This window comes from Rutilus rutilus, assembly GCF_951802725.1.
Source record: "Rutilus rutilus genome assembly, chromosome: 7".
Classification (NCBI taxonomy): domain Eukaryota; kingdom Metazoa; phylum Chordata; class Actinopteri; order Cypriniformes; family Leuciscidae; genus Rutilus; species Rutilus rutilus.
This window is the reverse complement of record NC_140221.1, coordinates 4,295,499-4,315,269: the sequence shown is the minus strand read 5'-3', so window position 1 is coordinate 4,315,269 and position 19,771 is coordinate 4,295,499. Positions and strand designations below refer to the sequence as shown.

Here is a 19,771-nt window from a genome sequence, read left to right as displayed (position 1 = left end):
CTGAAGGATCATGTGACACTAAAGACTGGAGTAATGATGCTGAAAATTCAGCTTTGATCACAGGAATAAATTACAGTTAATAAATCTTACCAACACCAAACAGTTTAATTTTCACTTTTATAACCTAAGGAAGGAGTAAAAATGATTTGTTTTAACATTTCACATGTTGTTGATAGAGCTTCAGTTAAGTATTTATTACAGAAATGTCTTTTAAAATGACTATTTTAGGGTTCGGGCTGTGTGCGGATAAATGCTTCTAGAGCACGTCCTTGTAACCGTGTGTGAATATTATTTTGTTCAAGGACAACAGAGGAGATAACACACACACACACACACACACACACACCTCCTCTTGCTGGGGATGAAGCCGACCTCCTCCTCATCCCCCTGAGGACTGACTCTGCAGGCCTGCCACCACTCCTCATCTCCACAGTCCAAAACATGCAGCACATCTCCAAACCTAAAGCCCACGGCCTGACTCAGGAAACCACAGTCTGCGGTCTTATCATAGTCAAACAGAGCCCTGCCAAACAAGAGAGAGAGAGAGAGAGACATAAGTCACGGGGAAAAGAGAGGATAAAGGAGGACAGAAGGACTGAAAAGGAGGAACATCAAAGGAAAATCATGGAATTGGGTTGAAATTAAAGAGATAGTTCGGAGTAAAATCAACCTAGGGTCCTTTGCACCATGATGCCCAGTTCCAGGAATGCACTAATATTTTGTTGGTAGTACCAGTTTGCAACAATTATTAGTTAACACTAAGATTATAATTCGTCGTTACACTACATCCTTATGCATCGCTTTCTGCCAGGACTTTTACGTGCTTTTCCCAAACCCCTGAAGTGACGTCGACGTCCAGGTTAGCGGTAGCATTAGCCGTCAGGCAAGTGTTATTTAAATAAACTCCTGATGTACTTGCAAACTTTCCAATGCCTCGTTTTATGAGTACAGAACCTATTTGATCTACTGTAGAAGTTTGGTACCATTCTGGGCATTATTAGTGGGGTAATTTACCAGATACATCATTGGATCCATTAGCGCCTACACTAAGCCATTCGGCTGATATCTCTAAATAAGCTCTAACTTTAATAATGTTCAACCAAGGGGAAAAGGCTTCTGGGGGGGTGTTTGGCTCGAGGTCATGGTGCAAAGGACCCTAGGTTGAAATCACTCCGAACCGTCCCTTTAAGCAACACAGACCTTATATTTTGTCCTTTGTCATTGTTATTCATTGGTTATGTTCAGTATGGAATACTAGCCCTCTGATTGCTTTCTGCATACTGAGCAGTGTTGCCTATTTTTTAAATAGTATGTTAAACAGCAAGCAGTATGCAGCAGTACACATCTGAAACTATAGAACGCTACACTTCTCATTGCAACTCAAAAATTAACACTTAAATAATGAGAAAGAGATTAAAATAGCAGTATCCAGTTCATTTGTCTCTCTGGAGAGGGAAGGTGAAGTTGAGTGCAGTGGATTATGGGATACATTTACACAGTGTACTCAGCTTGTAGAAAAACAAGTGTGCTTAATCATATTGAATTTGTTATTATAGTGTTATTCAAATCTTGAAAGTACACTTAAAGAGAGTCCACTTTCATGACTTTCTTAACACACTTAAGTACACTTTTTAAAAAGTGTACTTTGTAATATTGTCAAATTAAAAGTTTCACTTTGTTTCATTTTAAATCATTATGCTTTAAAGAAGCACACTTATTTTGATGTGTTGACTAACACACTAAAGTACATGTAAAGTACTGGATTATAATTTTAACTTTAGTGTTATTCAATATTACATTTAAAGTTAATATATTTTAAATGCACTAAATTGCAACTTCATCATTATAAATGTTTAATTACAAATATATTTAAATGCTTGACATAAGTTTCAGTAAAAATGACATTAAAGTATATTTTAGTTAACCATAAATGATTGGGTCAAAAAAAGCACTCTAAAGTTCAGATAACTGCATTTAATATAAATCATTTTATGTGAATAAATAATGTAAAACAAAATGTATAATACATTTGACTTTAATTTAAAACATGTTGAAGGGCATGCATACATAAAAACTGAGCATACTGCACATATTATACATACTGTCGAGGAGTATAGTGGAAAGAGGACAGGAAATGATGCAGAGAAGAGGAAGGTAATGGATTTGGAAGTATTGAAAGCCAGATTTGTACATGTGACTCCTTCATTAGTGTGTGCATAATATAGAGTTGTGGTGTGTGTGTGTGTGTGTGGTATGTTTACCTGATATAAAACCCTCGTTTTGGGTTACTTCGTAATGTAGTTGTTCCAGAGCCCATACTGCTGTTCATCAACTGCTCTCTGAGGTCATGAATTTTAGCTTCAAATCGACTGTACTCTGCACAAACAAACACAATTTTCCATTTTATCTTAAAACTACAAATTTACAAGGTCACGCTGTAAAGTGTGCACAGTTATTAAGCACATGTTATTCATTTTGCTGAACATCTTATTTCCTCATCAGCTCTTTGAATCAATGGCCTGACAGTGCCACCTACTGGTCGGAACAGGTAATGGGGGCTTTAAAACTGAGGTAAGCTAAAAGAATACATTTATCTGTGCTTTTAAAAAGCAAACAAAATGGAAAAGAGCGCAGGGTGTCGAGGCCTGTTTTTAAAAGTTGAACTTCTGACTTGACAAGGCGCAACAGTCAAAGACCTCTGTTTACATCATCGAAAGCAACCTCTTCTGTTTTCATCTCCTCTAGGCCAGGGCAAACCGAGTGCAAGAATTTATATTAAAAACAATATTATTTGATATTTATGACATGAGTGCATCTTCAAAAAAAGATCAGTGGTTTCGACAATAATAAAGGGTATATAATAATACTCACCAATAGCAGATTACAAGAGCACAATACGTCTGTTGTTGTTTTCTGAGCTATTCTGAGATGTGTCTGAAGTGTGTGTGTGTGGTCTTTTGCTTCATATTTACAGTAATAGCGCTTCATTATGATACTGTTGATGAGGAGCTTAATATGATCATCACTATTCTCTAATGCGTGTCGTACCTGAGCGTGGCTGATTTGACTCCTCCCCTCATCAAGACCATTGTTTATACAGATATACACACATTAAAACATTTATTAATGGCGGTGCTATGCTGCTGCAAATGTCTAACGGGGCTCGAGCCCCAGAAAGCCTAGCGCTGCCACTGACGCTAGTGTATACAGTGGTCCCAAAAACTATTCGAGATTTCAGCCACAAATAAAAATGTATAAACATATAGTGTATGCATTATATAGCAAAATATCTAAACAAGAGCTGATTATTTTAAAGAAATATAGCACAAACACACATGTTTTTTTAGTTCCTATAAGATTAACTGTAAACTGTCCATTAACATTTTATTTATTTTCTTTTTTAACCTGTATTTAGTAAGTGCTAAATTTGGACCCAGTGTGTAGGATTGTCAGGTGTGTGTGTGTGTGGTTCAGGTAAACCCTAAGTTATAGGGACAAAAACATTTTTGGTTCCCATGAGGAGAACAGCTTATAAATCATATTAAATGATGTTTTTTGAAAATGCAGAAGATTTTCTGTGATTGGTCGGTTTAGTGCAAGGGAATATAATATACAGTTTGTACAGTATAAAATCATTATGTCTAAGGAAAGTCCCTATAAAACATGGAAACCCAATGTGTGTGTGTGTGTGTGTGTGTGTGTGTTCTGACCTTCTGGCCTGTACTGAGCGATGATGGTTACAGTCTGTCCTGCATTCTTCAAGGCAGCCGCTGCTTGTTCATGTGTAGCGACCCGGAGATCCACTCCATTCACCTGAGAAACACATCATATCATTATATTACACATCTCACAGCCTTATTAACACATTACTGCTAAACCACTCTTCAACAAGACAACGGCAGAAGTGCTACAGTGTTATCAGTACTGCTGCATTAAGAAAGCAAATTAAATATCAACACCAAATTTTCTTTATTGCTGTGAATATTAGACTCTTACCAAATTCAATTTTGATATATTTGCATTTTCAGATCCCTGTATGCTGGCATCAACTAATCCAAACAGCTTTATAATAATAATAATGATATTATGACAATCAGCATATTTAGCAATATAATAAAAATGTACAATATGGGAGTCTAAAATGACTTCCATAAATACACACTACTGTTGGAAAGTTTGGGTCGGTAAGATTTTAAATGACTCTTTTTGATTAAGTAAAAATGGTAATATTGTGAAACATTATTAATGAAACATTATTAATTTAAAGTGTTTCCAATTCGAATATATTTTAACATTTCTGTCTTTTAAATGGCATATTAATATTATGATGATAAGCATACTCAGCATTATAATAAATATGTACAATATTGATGTATAGGATTTTTTCCCTCATTTTTTGCAAAGAGCATTTGTTACACTATGCACTTCATCTTTGATCGTCAGGTGTATATTAATGATTCATGGGCAAAGATGAATGCACTCTCCATTAAAAGATACAGAATGTACGTATAGTAAATCATTAAACATTGATCCGCCATCATGTCCAGCATTAGCTGCAGTTGTCAGGCACATCATGGTATTTTCTGTACTGTGATTCTAGATTCGAAACATGTGATTCGACTGGAGCTGCTGTTCGAATCCCGAAAATGCAAAAAGCATGGTGTGAAAATCCTGTCATATAGAGATCATGTTGTTGATACATGAGTACGTGTGTGTGTGTGTGTTCTCACACTCAAGATTTGATCTCCCTTGCGCAGTTCTCCGCTCAGATCCGCAGGGCCTCCCGCCAGGATGAAAGAGATGAATATTCCCTCACCATCCTCTCCTCCAACAATATTAAACCCCAAACCCGTCGATCCTCTATGGATCACAACACGCCTCGGGTCCCTAAGACACACAACAGAAGGGAAAGATATATTACAAAGGAATTCCAGGATAATGGTGATAATCTTTGCCAGTAAAAAACACATTACTTCACATTTGATTTATCCTGTGCTGTCAGCCAGATATGGAAAGTGAATCAATTAATTTTTTTAATGCGAACAAGCTAACATTTTATTTTAGGGCTGTGAAAAGATTAATCGCATCCAAAATAAAAGTTTGCGTTTACATAATAAATGTGTGTGTACTGTGTATAATTATTCTGTATATATAAATACACACACTTGCATGTATATATTTAAGAAAAATGTGTTATTTATATATAAAATATTCATATTTATATATAATATAAATTATATATAAATATATACAATATATAGATGCAAATATTTCTTAAATAAATACATGCATGTGTGTGTATTTATATATACAAAACAATTATACACAGTACACACACATTTATTATGTAAACGCAAACTTTTATTTTGGATGCGATTAATCGCGATTAATCTTTTCACAGCCCTAATTTATTTATATAAATAATTATTTTTAAACTATTGTTGATTTAGATACACAGTTGGCTTAGTCAAGCCTAGTGCTTTTACAATGCACACTGTTTTAAAGCAGCTTTACTGAAAGTCACACTGTAATTTCTTAAAGTGCCCCTATTATGCTTTTTCGGATATTATCTTTCATGTAGTGTGTAATATCGCTGTTTGTGAACGTAAAAGGTCTGCAAAGTTTCGAAGATCAAAGTTCAGATGAATGGAGTTATTGTCTACTAAAATAAATATTTGATTCTGAACTGGCAGTAATTCCTACATGGGTTTGTAACACATTTGCATTGTACATTTCACCTCCAAAATGAAATTAGAAACCTTTAAAATAGCCTAATAGGGGCACTTTAATGTCTTATATGTTACACTGAGCCGTTTTAGGGCTGGGTTATATGACAATATATGATGATGATGATATAAATGATTAACCAGTTGAGATTTAGCTCTATTTAATTGATTATTTTCAGAAAAATGATGCAGATACATCAGTGCCACTTTGACATCTGGGTAAGACTGGCTGAAAATATTGAGAAAACACAACTCAATATGAAATCGTGAGTGAAACCAGTTGGTGAAAAGGCTGGCGTGAGTTTAAAAGTTGTTGAATTTAATTTGCAGACATTTTGTGTGGTTTTTTTTGTGGAGAAATATAAAAACCTATATGTACATGTTTTGATGTACGGACACAATTTCAGATCGGATTACTATATAATGAAATGTGCTGTATCATTTAAAAAAATGACTCCTTTTGTGGTATAAGATTTTGGTCATATCGCCCAGCTATAATTATCTTTATCTGGGAGCTGCAAGAAAGTTTCTTTAGTCCTTTAGTCCGGCATTGAGCAAGCCTGGGGCGAGAGTGGCAGGGAATGAAATTAGATATGATACTTTTTCAGCTCTGATTATGAAGAGAAGCTGTGAAATTCTGCAGAATGGATTTAATGAAGGTATAATGCGTCAGACAGAGCTGATACTACACTCTTATTGTTAGTTTAAAGCGTTATCAAATTGATTAAAATATTGGTTCATTATAAATTTTGTGAGTGACAGGTGCTCTATCTGTGGCTGCAGATGAGCACATTATTTAGGAACGTTACAGAAACCCATAAATCATTTATTTAGGCTTTTGTTGTCCATTTTCTATGTAAAAGTCACGCTTATATATATATATATATATATATATTTGTGGATCTCATTTGAAGGATTTAGTTTTGATCATAAAGGGCTTCAGAATTAATATGTTAAGTGAATAATACAATGAACCCTTTGGGATCAAAGCCACCCATGAATGTCACTCATTGGTCACCAGTTTAACAATGTAGCATCCAGCTTAACCTTTACATTTTTAAACGTTTGGGTATTTATTTGCTCTTAACTTGGAGAAGTTTTGTGAGTTTTTGAGTTTTGTTAATAAATTCAAAACACTAAATCTATAAAGACAGTTTGGCAATACAATTTCTGCTGCTGTTTGCATCAAAGCTGTTAATTGAGTTGATTTTTAATCTCTACTGCCAATTATTTTATTTATTTATTTATTTATGAATAAAACTCCATTCTAAATCCTTACAATTTATTGTAATGTGCAAGAACTGCTGATTCATTAGCTTGCAGTTTGCCAGACAGCATTACCTGGGTAAGTCGTCATCTCCCATTAAGCCATGCAGCACAGGAGAAAAGCGGCTCGGTGAGGTGGGAGTGAGGGCTTGTGGGTAATCCGAGGCCAGGAAGTTTGGATGTCCAAGGTCCGAGTCCATATGCGGAGAGTACGCTGAAGGGTGAACACACACAAAAACAGTTAAAGCTGGATTTACTAATGTTTGCCATTGAATCTTGAAAAGATATTTAAAGTTTTGCTTGAAAATAAATGAGATATCCTCAGGCAGAACTGTTTATTTTGCTGTGTTAAATAGTCAGCATTTCTGTGTACTCACTGCTTGTGAGGTCTGGTGGGTTGTAGTTGTTGGTAAGGTACATGTTATTTGGCTTTGCCACTCTGAGGTAGACGACCTCTGCTGTGTTCTTCAGCGCACCCACCGCATCCTCGTGCATCACGTCCTCCAAACACACATTATTCACCTGCAGTTGACATTAGATTTACATTTACGCATTTGGCAGACTTACATTGCATTTCAAGATACACATTTACATTCTTATCAGTTCTTGCTTTCACTGGGAATCGAACCCATGACCTTGGCGTTGCGAGCCAACGCTCTACTGTTTGAGCTACAGGAAAGCCACATAGATGCAGAGACTGACGTTATGTCCCTTGTGAAAAAGAAGTGCTCTTAAATGTTTCAAAGTGAACACTACAGATAGATGAATTGACTGCTTTTCTCCTGTACTGCTGTAGTTCCACTTGTGACCAGCAGGTGGCAGCATTGAAGAGCCAGTGACTATGTGATGCTGCTTAAATCAATTTCTCCAGTCTATCTTAACACGTGTATTAGTTCTCATCAATGATGCATGTGTGTCGTCTTACCGCCAGTATCTTATCACCAATCTGTAGTCGTCCGTCCTTATGAGCCGCCCCTCCCTCGATGATCTTGGTGACATAAATGCTGTTGTCACCGGGGATGTGCTGGTTACCGACACCACCCGCTATACTAAAGCCTAGCCCTGAGAGAGGAAGATCATTTGTTAAAAAGATGCACTTGGAAACTTTTTTGACAGTTGCAGAACAACTTAATATTGGGTGATAATACTCTAAAATCTTAAATATTCTTTGTATTGCTAGCGCTTCTTGTGTTATTGCCTCCTTAAGATGAATCGCTCTGTTGTATTCCTCATTTTCAAGTTGCTTTGGATAAAAGCGTCTGCTAAATGAATAAATGTACATGATAAATAGACCCATAAATAGAGTATCTGGTAAAGAAAACTTTTGCTTTTGTGTGATTCTGCATCCACCCTAGTACAGTGTCAAACAAAAGATACAGTAACACAATCGTGTAGTGCATCTTTAGTGCTCAAATACGTTTTATTGTCCATACCTTTTGGCCCTTTGATGAGCTTGAGTTCGGTGACTTTCTCAGCGATGGGTTTCCTGCGTAATACATAGAGTCTGACGATAGCGCCCGCCTCTTTGAGGGCCTCCACTGCCTGACTGTGGGTCACCTCCCGAACATCAACGTCATTCACAAACAGAATACTGTCATTTACTCTGAGAGAGAGAGAGAGAGATGGGTAGAAGTAAGGAAAAATAAGTTATTAAAGGGATATTTCACCGCTGGAAAGATGAATGTGTATTTAAATTGGGTCATTTATGTAGTAGAAATGTGAAATTATTTAAGAAGTTGGTGCCTTCTAGACTGAGAAAAGCCAGAAAATTTATTTTTGGCTCATGTGGATGAAAGACAACAACTCCCAGAATGCACTTGCTTCGCTGCCCTACGAGGCCACTCCCAAGCCACGCTCACCGGTTACAGAGGGCAGTATCGGAAGAAATGATACAACTAGGCTACTAGTCGACTCGAAACTGAAAAGACGGCGTTTTATCGTGAGATCCCCCTATGGGCGGGTTGAACACATGCGGGACGAGCTCCTCCTACTGGCTGGAGTCTCTCGCCTCTGGACAGAAAAGCCTCTGATGACACTAAATCACTATTTTTGTTTTTTTTCCAGACACAATACAGAAATCTCTCTTCTCAGGGGGACATGAGGGAGGGAAGCACGGTCACTCGAAAATACTACCGGGTTTCTACTGATACAAAGCTTAATGCTAATCGGTGAAGTATCCCTTTAAGGCAGTTTTCCCATCAGAATTCAGAACTCACACGCGTCAGAAGCTGCTAGAGCTCAGCTATAAATGAACCTTTGAACTGACAGCTGTAAAAAAAAGTCACAAAACTTCATTCATTTTCTCCATAGGGACATTGATATTTAAAGATGTCTTATAAAACTTTAAAGAAAGCCCTAGTTTTGCGCTCCGAGGTTGTTAATCAACGGGATATGCTTCTGTTGAAGCTGTCAGCTGTATTTCCTATTTGTATGCCCTTTTTTATTGTGAAAAACTACATTACCCATAATGCTGTAGAGAAAATTCCACCAATCAGAGAATCACTGCGAACTGTGCCCAAAAAAACTGCCATGATTATATATATATAAAATACGCACTTGCAACTTTGGGGCGGCAGGCCACCGGCCGCCGCGTCAGGAAGTCTCGCGTGATATCAGGTCTCGCGATGTAAACGATTGCTTTACGGCCAAAAGAAATCTGCTAAAATGCCGTCATTATTGCGCTCCCTCACGCTGTTCGAACCCGAATGAAGAAGACGTTTTAAAGAATGTCCCATCTGCTTTGATGTCGTTGATCTGCTAGCCTCTGGTGTCTGAGAATAGCCAACGAGTTTTTACAACAGTGTTGTCAAATATCTATTCCGAAGCTGTGGGGGGAGCTCTAGAGAGAAACCTGCGAGCAAAAAGCGAGAATACAGCGAAGAAATTCCGAAGTTACTGAGCCCCGCTTTAAGCAATTTTGAGCGTGGCATGGTTGTTGGTGCCAGACGGGCCGGTCTGAGTATTTCACAATCTGCTCAGTTACTGGGATTTTCACGCACAACCATTTCTAGGGTTTACAAAGAATGGTGTGAAAAGGGAAAAACATCCAGTATGCGGCAGTCCTGTGGGTGAAAATGCCTTGTTGATGCTAGAGGTCAGAGGAGAATGGGCCGACTGATTCAAGCTGATAGAAGAGCAACTTTGACTGAAATAACCACTCGTTACAACCGAGGTATGCAGCAAAGCATTTGTGAAGCCACAACACGCACAACCTTGAGGCGGATGGGCTACAACAGCAGAAGACCCCACTGGGTACCACTCATCTCCACTACAAATAGGAAAAAGAGGCTACAATTTGCACGAGCTCACCAAAATTGGACAGTTGAAGACTGGAAAAATGTTTCCTGGTCTGATGAGTCTCGATTTCTGTTGAGACATTCAGATGGTAGAGTCAGAATTTGGCGTAAACAGAATGAGAACATGGATCCATCATGCCTTGTTACCACTGTGCAGGCTGGTGGTGGTGGTGTAATGGTGTGGGGGATGTTTTCTTGGCACACTTTAGGCCCCTTAGTGCCAATTGGGCATCGTTTAAATGCCACGGCCTACCTGAGCATTGTTTCTGACCATGTCCATCCCTTTATTACCACCATGTACCCATCCTCTGATGGCTACTTCCAGCAGGATAATGCACCATGTCACAAAGCTCGAATCATTTCAAATTGGTTTCTTGAACATGACAATGAGTTCACTGTACTAAAATGGCCCCCACAGTCACCAGATCTCAACCCAATAGAGCATCTTTGGGATGTGGTGGAACCGGAGCTTCGTGCCCTGGATGTGCATCCCACAAATCTCCATCAACTGCAAGATGCTATCCTATCAATATGGGCCAACATTTCTAAAGAATACTTTCAGCACCTTGTTGAATCAATGCCACGTAGAATTAAGGCAGTTCTGAAGGCGAAAGGGGGTCAAACACAGTATTAGTATGGTGTTCCTAATAATCCTTTAGGTGAGTGTATTTTTTGCAACAAACTAAAAACATATACTTTTTATAGTCAAAAATTCAAAATATCAAATGTATAATTTTATATTTCTCCATTATTTGTAACTGATGTAATTCGCAGTGCTTCATTGGTTTGTAGTTTTTCTATCATCAAAGCCGTTAAGTATACTGTATTGTACCGTTGTCTATTTGTCCGATTTTTTAAATACTTGTTTTTTGCTTCAAATTCTTGTTTTGTAGTTGTAGTTGGTTGGTTTGGTTCATGGCTTATAACGCTTTTAACAAAGACATTTTTAAAACTCCCAATGGAAAAAATACTTCTGAAAAAACTGTGTGGGCACTAATGCACTCAATCATTTTTACTATTATAAAATTAAATAATATGTTATTAATGTTTTTTCTTTCCGTTTAGACATGATCTGGCAACACTGGCATACAGAACAACCTCCAGGATCTTATGTGCAAATTATATTATGTTTAAATTTGGCAGTCTAGAGAGATTTGATTCCTTACAGAAGACACAACCATCCGGCAAATACAACCATCCGGCAAATACACACAGTGTTTACACAGACTTACTAATGCCGCACTCTGAGGCAATAGAAATGTATTTACACAGAAAACAAATGTCTGAAATTTGGCCATTTTGAGATTATCGACATCAGGCAATACCCATGTCCGTTGGCTGACTGTCAGAAGCGTTCACTCTCTCCTTGATTCAGCTCCAGAATCATATAACAGACTTCTCATTATAAACAAGTTCTGTTTTCAACTGGTTTCAGAATGTTTTGTCTTTCTGCCGAAAACTGAAAACTTTTTCAGAGGCAGTTTAAGGGCCCTATCTTACACCCGGCAATGCAGCGCCAAGCGCGACGCAAGTGTTTTTTGCTAGTTTCAGCCCGACGCAGTTATCATTTTCACGTCCTGCGCCACGTTGTTTAAATGGCAAATGCATCTGCGCCCATTTGTGCGCGCATGGGCTGCTGGTCTGAAAACGAGGTGTGTGTTCAGGCGCATTGTTGGCACGTTGCTATTTTCAGGCAACGGAAATAGACTGAGCCATTGGCCGACTGAAACCTGGTCTAAAGTCAATGGCGTAATATTATTATTTTTTGTTATTTAAAGAGCACGTTAGTAATGTGCGCCTATAGGCGGGTCCACAACACGCGTACACTCTGCTTATTACACACACAGGGACACACAGCAGCACACAAACATGCCAAATATTTAAAATAAAAAGATTACAATGTAAAACATTTATTATTGTGTACATAGATATGGTGGAATCTGGCTTGTCCCGTAGATGTTCTGCTTGCGCACTTTTACCTCGTGCACGAGCAGTTCCGTTTGCGCTCTGGAGATATCCAGATATCGGATATCTGTCTTTCCACTATCAAATTGCGTCATGTAAATCCGCCATGGCACAAGCGCAACTGGCATTTAAAGGGAATGGGAGATGAGACTCTAATTGGTTTAACTTACGTAAATCCCAAAACACACCCATTACTCATCAAGAGAATAGGAACAACCCTTTTACACCATGCACCGGGAGCACTGACCATTTTTCCCGTCATTAAACTAGCAAAAGTGGATTCGGACACGCCATAAGTGCACTAGTGCCGTGCGCTTTAGACCATGCGCTTAGATCGGTAAAATGACCGGTACATTTTTTTTGTTGAAAAATCATTAAAAAAAAAAGAAAAAAAAAAGAAGAGAATCAAGTATGATACATCAGAAGTTTATTTGTTAATCTCTCAATCATTGTATTGCATTTTGGCCATATAAAGATCAGCATCTGCACCAAATTGCATATTTTTGCTCAGTTTGGGCTTCTGAATAATATAGAGCTGTTTTTGCCTTCGAGTATGAGCTTCATATTCTTACTATATGAGCAAAAAACTCATGTATCAAATGTGACAAAAAACAAACAAACATGCAAACAAAAAAAATGTGTATAAAGGTTCAATAAACTGGACTAAAGTACAGTAGACTGCTATTTTTTCAAGCAGTGCATTTTTTTCACAGAGCTCAACACCATCTGACAAAAGACATTTCACTGAAACTGACAACTCGACAAAACACCACAGATATTCCTTAGCTTTCAGAAGTGCAAATGCAGCACTAGCTGTGCTGTCATCCAGAAACATAAAGAGAGAGAGAGAGGGAAAATAAGTGCCGTCGGGATGACTGACTGTCAATAAACCTTTCTGGAAATATCTGCCCATAAATATTCATAATTAAGCACACTCATTAATACTGACCACCAAGTAAGAGAGTAGAAAAACAGAATAGATGCTTCATTTTTTTTACTGTTCCCAAACTGTACTCCTTACAGGAGCATAGTCTGGGGGTTGCCTTTTTTTTCCTCCTCACCTCTCCTCATGTTATGCTGTATTTTTTTCCTCAATGCTCTGTCTTCCTGTTCTGTCTTCCCCCTTGTCATATTGTATGTATGTTTGTATGGACAGGTTGATGGCGGAATTTCGCTGGTACCTGTGACTAGTGACCAATAAAGCTACTACTACTACTTTTTTCCTGTCAGTTTAGTCAGATCTCTCATGCATTTAATGCAACTGATTTAATGTTGAATTCCAATCTATTCGACCTACCAAAGTGAGCTTTATACCTTAAAATGTACTGATAACCAATATAATACTACAGGCGGTACAGTAGAAAGCCAGAGGATGAATCAGAGTTCACCATAAGTGGCCTATCCATAAAATATGACCAATAGTTGAAGATCGCTGGTGAACATGACCATACACACACAGACAGAACACCATCAGGATACTATAATGCAATGAGCTTTAACTAAATAACAGAATATGGAACACAAAACACTGTCCTTTTACTGTTTTTCACCATTAATTGTATGGTAATTCATTGTATTTACTTGCAATTTTCTTTTTATTTTAGAGCAAAAATTACTTATAATGTGAGTTTTAAAGTTAAAGCAACCCATTTCACCGTTCACCATTTTCATATGATAAAGTAACTTACAAGTAATACATTACTTTAATAGTTACTTAAAAATCTGATTACTTGCATTACCCTGTTAGTCAATATATCATTCATGTAATTATTTGATTATAATTTAAATAACATTTAAATAATTGATTTTTCCTGTACTATGAAGATACACAAAGTATCTTTACAAACCTTTAACTGAAAAATAGAGAGTATTCTCATTCAACTGTAAAATTACACTGTGGGGAGAAAAATGTTTCTGTCTTTCCAAACTACAGTCCGTTTGCTCCCAGCACATCCGTAATGAAGAACAGGAGAGGACAGCGTTAAACAGCTGACAGTCCATCAGCTTTGACAGTGTGTGTTTGCCTCAAGCTGTGCGGTTAATAGTTCTCTCATCATTAAAGCTACACTGTGTAGGATTTTCTCCAATCTAGCGGTGAAATTGTTTATGACTACCAACTGAATATTACTTTCTAGCCCCTCCCATTCCGAGGGCGTTTTAACTCCTACGGTGGCTGTATTAATTCAAATCTGCCGGCAGTCGGGAGTAATCTCCCGCTCGCATTCGTCACGGTGCCACTGAGTGTAGAAACGCGAAAGGCGAAGCTTGAATTTCCAGGTATGTCCCTCTTTGGCTAATGTATTTTCAAGATGGAGGCGCAACATGGCTGACGCCATTCGAGCGACTCGCTCGTATTCTAAATGGCAGATTCTACGCTTACGAGAATACTTGATTAGTTGGTAGAAGTAACTACACATTAATGAGAACATATAATTTTGAAAGAACAAAGTGTTTTTTGCTAAGAATCAACTTAAAAAATTACACAGTGTGGCTTTAACTAACCAACATGTCGATACAAACCCGTATGACTGCAATGAACAGACCAAAAATCAGTCATTATTCACTGAGTCTTCACCTCCACTGAGCTGTTAACCAATCGTTCACACTGCTCTGTTAATCAGATCACTGAGGGCGAGGAAATAATGACCGAATTTTAATTTTTGGGTGAACTTTAAGAAAGTGCTACATCTATAGAGTTACTACTCTCAAACTATTTCTGTCTGTCTCTTCTCTTTCTCTGCCTCTCTCTCTTTCTCGCTTCTGTGCTATTTCTGTCTGCTTAATTTCTCCTGCAGTGTGAGTGAATTTGTGTGCAAATGCATGTGTGTGTGTGTGTGTGTGTGTGTGCTGCCATGCTCTGGGGTAAAACTGCATTTGTTAGCAGGAAGCCCAGCTGGTCCCATTAACAATGCATCACAAGTACATCCACAGAGATATTTAACTGTGCGTATATTAATATGAATGTAAGCATGTCCATATACACATATAGTGACCATAAAACTATTAAGTCACACGTAAAATAAGGATGTCATTGTGTTAGATAAGAAAATATTAAACTAAATGCTATTTTATCTATAGATATATACAGTATATATGAACGAGACAAATTCAAATTCTGCTGTAAATCAGCTCTAAAAAGAAAGGCTTTTAACCTATTGCAATGTCATTCACATTCATGTGTAAATGTGATTTTAGCATATAAAACCTTTTTGGGGGCCACTGTGTGTGTAAACTACACCCAGTATATGTGTGTTACCTGAGTCTCCCGTCTTGTGCAGCGGCTCCTCCAGGAATGATCTTGGTGATGAAGATGCTGGGATCGTCTCCTACATGAGGATTATCAGTCCCTCCAGCGATACTGAAGCCTAGCCCAGAGTTCCCCTACACACACACACGCACACACAGACACAGACACAGACACAGACACAGACAGACACACACACACACACACACACACACACACACACACACACACACACACACACACACACACACACACACACGACTGGGTCATTATACAAACTGAGAGACATTTGTGTCCCTCATTTATGTATACACTGAAGCTCTGAAAATATATTTACATTAATTTATTTAGCTTTAGATGTCAAAGGCAATTTATTAACACTGAAACATGTTATTTACTTGATCTCTTGTGATACTGAGTCTCTCAGTGAAAAAGAATCTCTTGTGAAAAAGAAGTACACTTTAGAATACAGTACACAAGTACAGAAGACTCAGTGTGAACTGAATGCAATGGTTTCAGACACTTAATTGCATGTTAATTGAAAATGTATTATAATGTACATTTATATTAAATGCATTTAGCTGAACTTTAGCGTGCATCTTTAAATTTCATAATTTGGTTAAAGTGCACTGCTGAATGTACTGACAAGCGTTTATGGTAAACTAATGTCAGTTCTACTCTACTGTATGTCATGCATTTACATTTATTTGTAATTCTTCACATTTGTAATGGTAAAGTTACAGTTTAGTACATTTAAAATATATTCACTTTAAATGTAATCTTAAATAACACAACATGTGCATGTGTCTTTACATGTGCTTTAGTATGCTAGTCAACACATCAAAATAAGTGTGCTTCTTTAAAGCATGAGAACAGATTATTAAAACATAATGATTTAAAATGTACTTTAAAGTAAAACATTTAATTTGAAATCATTGCAAATCGCACTTTTTAAAAGTGTACTTAAGTGTGTTAAGAAAGTGTACTCTCTTAAAGTAGCCTTTATTTCATTAATATTATATTATCTGCAAGTGCAGGTCTCTTTTAATATTCTTTTAAAGTTTAAAGTGCACATTCAATACAAATAAAGGACTTCTTTTTCACAAGGAATATTCAAAATCTTACTTACAAACTTTACAAAGTAAATACTTAATAATAAAAAATATATATCTATATATATATATCTTGGCAAAATGAAAAAGTTAGAGTGACCTATGTTAAATAATCAAACTGTAACACAGTCCTGTGTTGATAAATGCTTGTAAGATTACCCTTTCCAGCGTAATCTCTTCATATTCAATCTCTCCTTCTGCTCCGTTTACCTACAGAAAAACACATGCACAATAACAGTCCCTTTAAGACAAGATTAAGACACGTATACAGTAACAGGAATGCAAATATATGTAATACAGCAATAAAACAGCCATTGTAGCATAAATGTTTTCTTCTTTAGCTCAAATCACACTGTACTTCTCAGGCTGGATCAGCTAATGTGTATTATAGAGTTACCGCTACAGGACTTCTATTTCTACAGTTTCTATATTGAGTATTTTGGTGGTTGCTCAGGTTTTTGGGCATTACAGGTTTCAGGCATCTTTATATGCACCACAAATTATTTCTAGAGATAAAGACTAAAATATGCATTCTCTGCATAATACTTACATAAGGTGAGCCGTCCAGTGTGTCTGTATTCACCACTACTGGTGGAGAGTTCGCCTGAAGGAGAGAGAGAGAGAGAGAGAGAGAGGGAATGTTTAGCACAGAGCTCATGGCTATGCTGGGAATATACTACGGTACTACTTGAACTACTTTTGCAGGATGTAGTAAATACTGTGCACAGTCAGCACATTCTCTGTGTGCAAGAGAAACCTTGATGAGCTTCAAACGTTTGGGGTCGGTAAGATTTAAAACATTTGTGAAAGAAGTATCTTCTGCTCACCAAGGCTGCATTTATTTGATAAAAAAAAAAACAGCAAAAACTGCACTACTCTGAAATGTTATTACAATTTAAAATAACTGTTTTCTATGTGAATATATTTTAAAGTGTAATTTATTTCTGTGATCGTTTCAGCATCATTACTCCAGTCTTCAGTGTCACATGATCCTTCAGAAATCATTCTAATATGATGATTTGATGCTCAAGAAACATTTCTGATTATTATCCATGTTAAACAGTAACAGTGAGGAAACTGGGATACATCCTTTTTCAGGATTCTTTGAAATATTTGAAGTAGAAATCTTTTGTAACATTATAAATGTCTTTACTGTCACTTTTCATCAACGTAATGCATCCTGAATAAAACTTTCAAATAAAATAAAAAATCTTACTGACCCAAAACTTCCACATTTTTATCTCCTAGATAAAGTAGACGCGCAACATAATTTGACAACAATGAAACATACTGTTTGAAATGTACACACACTCACACTCACATGCACACACACTCACACACGCGCACACACGCACACACACACGCACACACAGACACACACACACACACACACACACTGCAGTACACCAGTATTCCACTCCAAACAGCACATGCATTTACTGATAATGTCTTTACTGTCACTTTTCATCAACGTAATGCATCCTGTTAAACATACTGTTTGAAATGTACACACTCACATGCACACACACTCACAAACACACGCTGTTGGTGAATGTGTAACGACACCAAGGTCCCGTTAGATAGGTAGACGAGTACACACATACACACACACACACACACACACACACACACACACTCACATGCACACACACACGCACACACACACTGCAGTACACCAGTATTCCACTCCAAACAGCCATGATTTGTCCGATACTGAACACAGTTTTACGGGTCTTTCCACTGATACAATGTAACAGCAAACAGCACATCTTCTGATAAGCTGCACTACAGGTGCACTAACCTCTCTTACAATTCTCACACACTACAAGCAATTTACAGCTGTAACATCTGCTAGCACCTCTATTGCTTTCCAATAAATCCGATTACACACACACACACACACACACACACACACACACACACACACAAGCAGTAATGCCTTCCAGCTCTGTTCCAAACTACTGGCTTTTATTACAGAGCGCAGCAGCCGCCCACATGATCACATCAACACACACTCAACTACACACGCTGACAGAAACTCATTCAAGTGTTCAGTGCCCCGCGGGTCAGATTGCCAGTGGATCTCAGAGAGATGAACGTTTCCACGCAGCCACAGGGAGGAGTGTGTGGAGTGTGTGTAGTGTGTGTCTGTGTGCTGCGGGCGAGACTGTTCTGACCCTGAACAAATAACACGGAAACAAAGCAAACGTTTTTATGGCTGTCCAATACACATATAAAGACGAGTGTGCGAACTGCATATTACCCTTGTGGAAAAGAAGTGTGCTTAATTGCATTTTAATGTACGCTTATATTGGTTTTCAAATCTTAAAAGTATCTTCTTTTTTTTTACTGTTCTTGCAGATAAAATAATAAGGAAATTATGTTGACTGTTAGTTGCTATGGTTACTGATTGATTTGGTTCACCTGTTTCTCATCTAGTTTCCTTTGCTGTTAGCCTGTTCATATACTGTGCTTCAGTTTCTCATGGTCATGTTCTCGTTCACGTTTATGTGTGGTTAGCTTTTCTCCTGTGATTTTGTGTTTTGGGATAATTGTACAGTATATAGTTTCTGTAATTTTCCCTTCGTCTTCATCATCATGCTTGTTTGCAACCACAGCTTATGACAGTCACTTAAGTGTACTTAAAGACAGTACACATTCATTATGTTTTAATATTTTTTCGTGCTTTAAAGAAGTACTTATTTTGATGCGTTGACTAACATACTAAAGCACAAGTATTTAATTATCAATCCCAAGAAGCATTGCGAACAGCATGATGGAATTAAAAACAATGGAGAAATATATAACTACACTGTGAATGATTATGTCATTCGCAGTGTTTCATGGGAGTGGACGGGGTTTAAGAGCTCTTATGGAATTTTTTTTTCAGATTGGTGTAGTTTCCTTATGGAGAAAATTAAATGAGAAAATTCGTTTTTTACTTCCAGAACCCCACTGTTGCACTCTAATATCTTTGAAATATGGTTGAATGTACTGACAAGCATTTATAATAAAATAAAATACACTTTAATTTTATTTCTATTGAAAGTTGTATGTAATATATTTAAACTTTTATAGTTTTATAATGAATAAAGTTGCAAATTTAGTACATTTAAAATATACTAACTTTAGGACACATCTCTCTGAAATGCTTGATTCTGA

The 19,771-nt window shown here is 37.4% G+C and overlaps 1 protein-coding gene across 5 annotated transcripts in view; it reads right to left on the bottom strand.

Moving 5' to 3' along the window:
- dlg4a (discs, large homolog 4a) overlaps positions 1-19,771 on the bottom strand; it is a 164,924-nt gene that overhangs the window by 13,352 nt on the left and 131,801 nt on the right. For all 5 annotated transcript variants that reach the window (XM_084413721.1, XM_084413719.1, XM_084413720.1 and 2 more), the window contains 11 exons: positions 17,160-17,213; positions 16,769-16,819; positions 15,510-15,634; positions 8,426-8,595; positions 7,918-8,054; positions 7,370-7,514; positions 7,068-7,206; positions 4,731-4,887; positions 3,711-3,813; positions 2,262-2,376; positions 347-523 (listed from right to left, as the gene is read on the bottom strand). In XM_084413721.1, coding sequence (XP_084269847.1) covers positions 347-523; positions 2,262-2,376; positions 3,711-3,813; positions 4,731-4,887; positions 7,068-7,206; positions 7,370-7,514; positions 7,918-8,054; positions 8,426-8,595; positions 15,510-15,634; positions 16,769-16,819; positions 17,160-17,213 — 1,373 coding nt within the window. The remainder of the gene's footprint in view (positions 1-346; positions 524-2,261; positions 2,377-3,710; positions 3,814-4,730; positions 4,888-7,067; positions 7,207-7,369; positions 7,515-7,917; positions 8,055-8,425; positions 8,596-15,509; positions 15,635-16,768; positions 16,820-17,159; positions 17,214-19,771) is intronic.